This window comes from Oncorhynchus keta, chromosome 2 (assembly GCF_023373465.1).
Source record: "Oncorhynchus keta strain PuntledgeMale-10-30-2019 chromosome 2, Oket_V2, whole genome shotgun sequence".
NCBI classification, from domain to species: domain Eukaryota; kingdom Metazoa; phylum Chordata; class Actinopteri; order Salmoniformes; family Salmonidae; genus Oncorhynchus; species Oncorhynchus keta.
The window spans coordinates 77,481,986-77,490,807 of NC_068422.1; the positions used below are offsets into that span (position 1 = coordinate 77,481,986).

General features: G+C 43.8%; 1 protein-coding gene across 1 annotated transcript; it reads right to left on the reverse strand.

Moving 5' to 3' along the window:
• Nucleotides 1-2,632: 2,632 nt before the first annotated feature.
• On the reverse strand, nucleotides 2,633-8,278 carry LOC118360652 (la-related protein 6). Its single transcript, XM_035739922.2, has 3 exons — nucleotides 7,503-8,278; nucleotides 5,490-5,688; nucleotides 2,633-4,869 (listed from the first exon to the last, which is right to left on the reverse strand). Exons 1-3 carry the CDS (start codon nucleotides 8,231-8,233, stop codon nucleotides 3,754-3,756), a joined length of 2,046 nt encoding a protein of 681 aa, XP_035595815.1. The 5' UTR covers nucleotides 8,234-8,278; the 3' UTR covers nucleotides 2,633-3,753.
• Between the last annotated feature and the right edge of the window lie 544 nt (nucleotides 8,279-8,822).

Genomic DNA, 8,822 nt, shown 5'->3' on the forward strand with positions numbered 1-8,822 from the left:
ACTCACTGAGCATGAATACAACCTGCAAGAAATAGTTTCATATTGGGTTATGTATTGTTAACCAAACACTTTATCTCAACGAATAGCATCTCAAAATACAACGGAAATAGAACCACCATATCACCTAGTCATTTCCGATAAAAACATAAAAATACTGTCCAATCGATGATAAGAATCATGGATGCTATACTAGACAATCAGTGCTGAACAGAACAGGGTGATTCTTTAATTAAATAAGTCTTACTGGGTTAATTGACATTTATGGAAACATATTGTGAATATCATTACTCCTACATGTGAGTTCTCTTAAGTAATTGGACAGCCATTTGCATGTTCAAATCCATTGAGAGTTAACAATGCTAGATGATTCAGAACACAACTTGCATTGTAGTGAAATCCCCTATGATTAGTTTAGAATTGCTAATCGTGAGTGATGAAGACAAAAGATTGTTCATTCATTCCCGTCTTATGCAATAAACAATTAGTTTGGCATCATTTCACTGGATCTCCCAGTAACAGCAGTAGGCTACTGGTTCCTAGGATGTTATACAGCATACTGAACAAAAATATAAACGCAACATGTAAAGTGTTGGTCCCATGTTTCATGAGCTGAAATAAAAGTTCCCAGAAATGTTCCATAGGCACAAAAAGCTTATTTCGCTCAAATTTTGTGCACATCCTTGTTAGTGAGCATTTCTTCTTTGCTAAGATAATTAATCCACCTGACAGGTGTGGCATATCAAAAATCTACTTAAACAGTATGATCATTACACGGTGTGCCTTGTGCTGGGGACAAAAGGCCACTCTAAAAAGGTTTGTCACACAGCACAATGCCACAGATGTATCAACTTATGAAGGAGTGTACAATTGACATGCTCACTACAGGAATGTCCACGAGAGCTGTTGCCAGATAATTGAATGTTAATTTCTCTACCATAAGCCGTCCCCAATGTAATTTTATAGAATTTGGAAGTACGTCCAATAGGCCTCAACCGCAGACCACATGTATAGTGTTGTGTGGGCCAGCGGTTTACTGATGTCAACGTTGTGAACAGAGTGCCTCATGGTGGTTGAGTTATGGAATGGCCAGACAACACAATTGCATTTTACCAATGACAATTTGAATGCACAGAGATCCTATAAAGAGATACTGAGGCCCATTGTCGTACCATTCATCTGCTGCCATCAACTCATGTTTCAGCATAATGTACCTCCCCATGTCACAAGGGTTTTAGGTTTTATTTATTCGCACCAAAGAAAAGCGAAAGACAAAACAGTACCAATAAAAACTGGTGAAAATGGTGTGCAGGTACAGTTAGAAGCCAAAAAGAGCTTGTTAACCACAACACATAAATTCAAAAAAAAGTTTGTTCAATCAGTTAAGCCAAGTATATGAATTATAATTGTACATAATATACTCAGTAACCAAGAAAGTGTTATTGCGAGTTAGGCTACATAGAGGTATTATTTGGTAGTTTGGTTCATCAGGCTGACCAGATGAGGTTTTGGCAGTGTGAAGAAAAGAATGAGTATGGTACCTCAGAGAATTCTCTATCATATACAATGTGAGGTGTGGCAGTGGGGAGGGTGAAGGTTATTGCAGTGTCGTGTTATATAGACAAAGATTGATTTCAGAATTAACCTAGATGAATCCATTGAAGGGTTTAGGTAAATTATCTGGGAGGTACACAATTCCTGGAAGCTGAAAATGTCCCAATTCTTCCATGGCATGAATACTGAGACATGTCACCCATTGAGCATGTTTGGGATGCTCTGGATTGACGTGTACGACAGCGTGTTCAAATTCCCGCCAATATATAGCAATTTCGCACAGCCATTGAAGAGGATTGGGACAATATTCCACAATCAACAGCCTGATCAACTGTACGTGAAAGAGGAGTGAAAGAGGAGTCTCGCTGCATGAGGAAAATGGTGGTCCCACCAGATACTGACTGGTTTTCTGATGCACGCCCCTAATTTAAAATGTTAAGTTCTATGACCAACAGATGCATACCTGTATTCCCAATCACGTGAAATTCATACATTAGGGCCTAATGAATGTATTTCAATTGACTGATTCTTATGAACTGTAACTGTTAAATCTTTTTATCACTAGTTCTGACTTCCAATAGTCATACAGTAAAAAGTTTATACATGTAGTATCTGTACCCTGATGAAGCTGGATGACATCTGATTTCATAGCATCTCAACGAGATACTGGATTTGCTTCAGATCTTTATGGTTGCTAAGGAACATTTGAAAGCAATACCAATTAGATCCAGCTATGTAACAGACCTGAAAAATAGCCTGTGTTATAAAATCTGACTGCAATCTGTAAATTACCCAATTTTGCAGAGAACACTGGTATTGATAACTCCAAGCTTTCTTCCAGCTCATGCACTTCTCATCTGTGCAGTCAATCTCATGTGATAATGGTGGATAATGGTGGATCATTGTGGAATGTAGCCAATAAGCCACTTTTGTCAGTCTTTTGCATGTGATGGGTATTCATTTAAATCTTACACAATCGTGTAAGCTCATAAACACTTGACCTTGCGTTAGGAAGGGGCATCAATCCAATTCGGCCTGTGTCCCTAATCGAAAGGAAATTAAAATGTTGCCACAAGCCAAATGCAATTTTAGTGATTTATTATGTACAATAAAGAAAATTCACTGCACATTACCCCAGCTCAGATGTCAAGGCAAGCGTTCAAGAGCATCTGCATTTTGCACACTCAAACCTGAACATTGCATCCCTCATATACCCCACTACCAGCATGCTACACACTGATTAACCCAACGTAGCAGGCATAAAAGCAATGCCTGAAACCAGATCCCCTACATACTGGGTCTTGACAAGAAAAAAAATTAAATACAAAATTAAATAAATTAAGTGTCAGGAGAGTTTCTCTTCTACACTGTTCAACCAATCCAGTACATGTGAAGGAGTTAAGATGGAGTGGCATCTTGTTAACATCCAAAAGCGGAAGTCGTGTCACAGGCTCTTTCCATTTCCCCTGGAAACCAGAACATCCAGTTGTTGGGGACTCGGCAGAGGCTATACACTGATAGAAACAGATTCCAGCCAAGGAAGGGCCCCCCCCCATCCAGTATTTTTCATTTTTGCAGAGCTAGGAGTGGAAGCAAGTTAGGCATCCAGGAAACATAACTCAATTAAAATGGGGAAAATAAAAAAGTAGTCCATGTGAACTGTTCAACCTTCTGGCAGGGAAAGTATGGCCACAGTTTAAGGAGCAAATAACATTGATAATCACAATAGACAAATATAGCAAAAGGTATATGGCGATATCCACACCATGTGCCCATAACACTGTTCACACCATCCATACAAAATGTTATGAGATTTTACACACATACTTTAAGACTGAGGACACTGGAAAATTTCCAATAAAAACAAAAGTAAAATAGGATTACCGGAGTACATCTCCGCCCACCCCATGCACAACTCCTCAGATGGCAATGGAGGTGTCAAATACAGTACTCAACTTTGAATTTCATAAACTCAAAATATATCTTAAATATTTCATAAATTAGGCATCACCATGTTTTTAAACAAAATATTGTATAAAAGTATAACAAATACTGACAAATCTCTAAACTATAACAGAACAAATCTATGATCACTCAAATGTGGGGCGGGGGATGAAGAATGTCAATGTAGTGGCCAAAGGACTGGGCCAAATCTCATCGCTGTACTCAGTGTACTGCTTTAGAACTGAGGGGGGTTGAGTGTCAGGTTTGGGTAGAAGCAGTCTTCTCTCCCATCTCAGCAACACCGATGGACACACCACAGTGAAAACCACGTGTTCCATCAGGCCCACGCGGTAGACGCATTACACCTGGCGGAAGCCCGTCTGCGCCCTGGATCTTTCGACCCAGCATGGGGCTCCCTACTGGGCTGCTCTCCTGTGAGGCCACCTGTCTGCGCCTCTGGACCCAGGGGCTACCGGACGGCGTCAGGCTGCTGTCCGAGGAGTAGTCCGCCCAACGTCGCCCAGCCTCAGGGCTCAGTCTGCCCTCACTGGCCAAAGGAGACTTATGGGAGTGGGGAGACTTTCGTTGGGAGCATGGGCTGGCCCGGGGGCTCGACCAGGGGCTGGTGCGTGGGGACACAGCTGGGCTCAGGTGATTGTTCTGGAAGGCGGCACCCCCTCCAGTGGGACTTAGCTTATTGACAGAGCAGGATTTGCGGGCCAGTCTGGGGGAGGTGGGGTTGCTCTCAGTATCTGAGGAGCTACAGGCAGAGTCGTCGAGATACTGAAGCTCCCGTACCCGACTGTTGAGTGAGTGGCTCTTCCTCATTCCTCCTCCCTCGTCGCACTGACGCTGATCTTTGGGCACCTTCTTCTTGGGAGGCTTGGTGCCGATCAGGACCACCTTCAACCCCAGAGACCCTGTCCCCTCATCGCTGACCACAGCCTCGTTGGCTTTGACTGCAGCCTCCACCTCCTCATACTCCACAATGGCACACTCCTCAGTGCCCAGCTGTGTGTAGCGGCCACTCAGCTTCTTCAGGTCGGCTGGCAGGTCCTTGCCAGGCTTCAGCACCCTCACAGAGGCAATGGCTCCATATGTTCCAAACGCTTTCAGCAGCAGCTTCATCAGTTGTTCCTGTTGGGTAGTGCCGCCCTCACGCCCATCGCCATCCACACCCTCCATCGCCACACCCAGCTCTGGCCAGCTCTGCAGCTCGCTGAGTAGCAGCATGCGGCTTGGCAGAGACTCACTGGAAAAAACGGGCACTGTTGATCTGCGACGCACTTTGCGCCCCTCATCGTTTAGCTCAAGTATTGTCGAGTGGCGCAGAGCATATGCAGTTGTTCTCCAGTCTCGTGTCAAGTGTTTCACCTGGGAAGAAAATAACTGTTAGATGATCGGAAGCAAAAGTCAGTACTTTTACAGGCAGCATCCTGTATGACAGAACTTCCTTGGTTTTATCATACAGCCTGAAAACTAAAAAGCCTTTGTTCTGATAGCAGTATGATAACATAAGCAGCCACAGATCTAGAATGAGATTCTATTTCTATGTAATCAACAGCTATCAAAAGGCTAATCAAGTTACTGGCTACTACAGAAGTGTTTAACAGTTCCTAAAATTAAATTAAAATGCAAATACAGCAACATAGTGCCATTATTGTTAGCTCCTCTTAGAAACTAAATAAACATTTACAGTATTCATGCAGCTGTGAACATTAGAAATTAAACCAGTAGAGGGGAAAACAGATCTTATTCTTGGAAGTGTATACTGAAAAAGGAAACCGCTAAAATCTGAGTATGTTTGAGCCTCATTTACACCAGATGGTCCCGCCTCCAACCCATGTGAGAAAGCACTTCCTAGCCCCAACGGCTTGCCATATTGACACTAGGAACAGCTGTTGCATTCAGTTATACGAGACCCCAGGGTATTCAATTGATATTCCAATTTCAAAATCAAGAAACCAAACTGTCAGCAGGAGATCAAACATTACCTTCTTGAAGGAGGTGAGCAGTTTGACACTGACGAAGCCCAGCTTGTTGCGTCGGACATGTTTGAGCAGGAAGGCATCGTGTTCCAGGTTCTCATCCGACAGGTAGTACTCGATCTGGGCCACCAGCTTCTGGGTCAGCTCTGGGTCTGGGGGCTGCCAGCTCTCCTCCTCCAGCTCCCCACCACTCGTGCCAGCGCCACTGAGAAAGAAAACAGTTAACATGCCAGTTCACAAAGACAAGGCAGGAGAGCTTAACCGATTTGGCAGGAGAACTGATCAAAACAGCCTCAGTCATTACCCATAGACATCCTTAAAAGCACTGCCATCTTGACAGTGTGACCGTCACACTGCTCTCTGCCAGAACCGCAACACCACAGGGTGTCCCGCCAACATGAACAGAAATCATTAAGACCTCTCCATCTGAAGAGTGCAGAGTTTCTGATCTCCACACTACATGCCTCTCCCACAGGGACAGGGCTATTTACCATATCAGCCAGACTTTAAAATCAAACAATGCAGTCATTTACTGCCTACAACACCAAATCAAAGGTTTTATCAAAGCTCTATTGACAGAGGGCTTTAACATTTGCACAGGTATGCCAGGCTGGCATCTCCGGCTGTGATAAGAGTGAAGGTCTGAATGACACTACTGTGTGGATGAGTCATCCTCCTCACACAGCGATCCCATCCCACAGGCTAGGCAAGCCACTGGTCGAACACCCCAGACAGAACAGACAACGTAATGATCACAGCATCCAACCCACTGTTTTAAAGTCAGGGGAAGCCCTGCGCAACACCTCCCTCGCACACATCACCACTGTAAAGGGACCAATTATCGTAGACAGAGTTATCCTCTGCGATTCTCCCCTGCCACAATAAGCTGGTCAATAGTATCAACGAGTAGTTAGTTCACTGGTTACAAAAGTATCACGTGAAAACGAATGTTCCATGCCCCCAAACAAGTGCAACATTGTTGCAAGTGAGGAACACCGCAAGACTGACTGATTATTGGCTGACCTGGCTAAGAATATTCATTCATTTCAGACTACCTAAATTAAACATACCAACCACGTAGCCTATCCTATACATTAGCACTGGGTCATAGGAATTTACAAGGGCAAAAATAGCCAGCCTGGTCTCAGACTAGACGTCACATAGTAAATGTAAATCCGAACACGCAATTTAGTAGAATATGTTTCGTTAAGACAGAAGGCTAGTTAAGGCAAAAATCGAAAGTATGGTGGTTAATCTCTAGCAATCCAAAGGTTGTGTGTTAGAATTTAATCATGGATTACTACTTTCCATGATAGCTAACCCTTCCCCTTTCACCCAGTGTTTCCCAACGCCAGTCCTCGAGTACCCCCAACAGTATGCATTTGCATTGTAGCCCCAGGACAAGCAGACCTGATTCTACTTGTCATTAATCAGGCCCTCAAGAGGCTACAACAGAAATGTGTGCTGGGGGGTACTACAGAACTGGAGTTGGAAACCACTGTTTTACCCACCTAGTTAACATTAACCACAACAAAACAGAAAAATAAACGTGGAATTTGAAACATGTCACATTTTGCAAATTCGTAATATTGTAAGAATTATAATTCCTAACGTCATACAAAATGGATGATGACATCCACAAATGAATACATACCATACGAAACGTTACACTAATAGGAGTGTCCAGGATTTACATTTACTATGTTACGTCTACCCCCGAGTCCAGGTTGAAATAGCAGGGGATGACGCAGGGGAATTAGAGCAACGAGTGTAAAGGTGCCATCCAAATCGGCCTCTGTCTTTTACGTCAATGGGATTACAATGCCCGTCTACAGGTGGTTAGAAGCTGTCTGGCAATTACCATAGCCCTTCACTGTGGAATTGAAGTTCACACTAAAATAACACGGCAAAATAAAGTATTGCAGTATTTTAGCCTACGGGGTTAATTGCAATAAACAATCAGATAACGTTAAACATGAGGATATAGTCAGACATGCCATTAGAAGACCAAGCATTTACCTGGATTTATCATGTCTTCCAAATTCGTCTTCACTACAGCTGCCTCCGAGAAAATCGAGATTGTTTGAGGACACCTCCTCCTCTGGTTCCTCGTCGTCTGCCGCCTGAATAGCCACTGTTATCGTCACTTGAGTCCCCATCTCTTGCAGGTGTTGATCCACAATTATCACCTCGTCGATTTCCCGTCCCGCGGACGAACCTGATACAGATTCGATATGTTTCCGAAACTCCATGGTGGCACTCGTCATTTTACCCGAAATAAATGCGTTTTCTCCCGGTTTGTTCACTTTCTCCTCCGCTACACCAGTGGTAGTGCTTTCCTGAATGCCTTTATTCCTTGTACTACAACAATTGAAGTCTGCAGAACACGGGGCACATACACCTCGACGCCTTTGACACCCACACCGGTGGATGGTCAAGGAAGTCCCGAAGATGCGCTCCACAGCTGGCCAGAGCCCCCAAATTCTACCCCACGGAGAACCCTGGGGTGGCGTGGAGTTAGCAGCTAACGAGACGCAGCTAGGAGCTGGGGAGACGGAGGGGATAGAGCCGTCTTGTGTTGCTACTTCCTGATATGTAAGAAGCGATCTGCTTTTGAAACGAGCTCTGGGATTGGGCCATGTCATCTTTCCGCACTCATCCCCAACCCACCAGCAAAACCCAAGATGAAGCCAAGAGGGAGGGAGGAGAAAATGAAGACAACGGATAAATGCGTTTACCAATGCTTGCATTTTTGTGTATTTTACCCTTTGTCACTATTTCTAGTTAAGAAATGGCTGCTATTTCACACGTGTCCTAAATAGGGGGAAGTAGAAGTGTAAATTACACGTGCTGTTCTGCAATTGGGGAAATTGCAATGCACCAATCATGAAGGCTGACCCATTTCTCTGAACCTGCAAATTGGATAATAGGCTTTTAGCGTTAGAGCGCAAGGGTTGTTGAGGGATTTGCTGTGGGGAAGGACACAAATAAATGACACCAGTGTATACAGTGTCATGAGGCATTAGTGTCAGCAGTGGCTTTTACTATGAGATGATGTGTAGGCCTATAAAAAAGTAGCCCTTTGCAACAAAATTATTAACACAGATTTGAAGATGTCAGGATTTGGCATTGGTAATACTAATGATCCAATTCATGGTCTGTTATCTCCAAGCCTACACCCCATTGGTGCACTTATGACACTCGCTGACTGTTTTTAATTGTAGGTGTGTATCATATCCTACATGGACTCGTAAATCATCACCCACACCACAACTGCTACACCATTGCTAATCCTGTTGCAAAGCCTGAGATTACTTGATGTTTTCTCCACCCTGTTGG

Excerpts from the sequence above, each read along its gene's own strand:
- LOC118360652 (XM_035739922.2), bottom strand. The coding sequence starts at position 8,233 with ATGCAAGCATTGGTAAACGCATTTATCCGTTGTCTTCATTTTCTCCTC. Across the intron at positions 5,689-7,502 it reads GGAAGACATGATAAATCCAG|TGGCGCTGGCACGAGTGGTG; the intron begins GTAAATGCTTGG and ends TTTCTTTCTCAG. Across the intron at positions 4,870-5,489 it reads TGCTCACCTCCTTCAAGAAG|GTGAAACACTTGACACGAGA; the intron begins GTAATGTTTGAT and ends TTTTCTTCCCAG.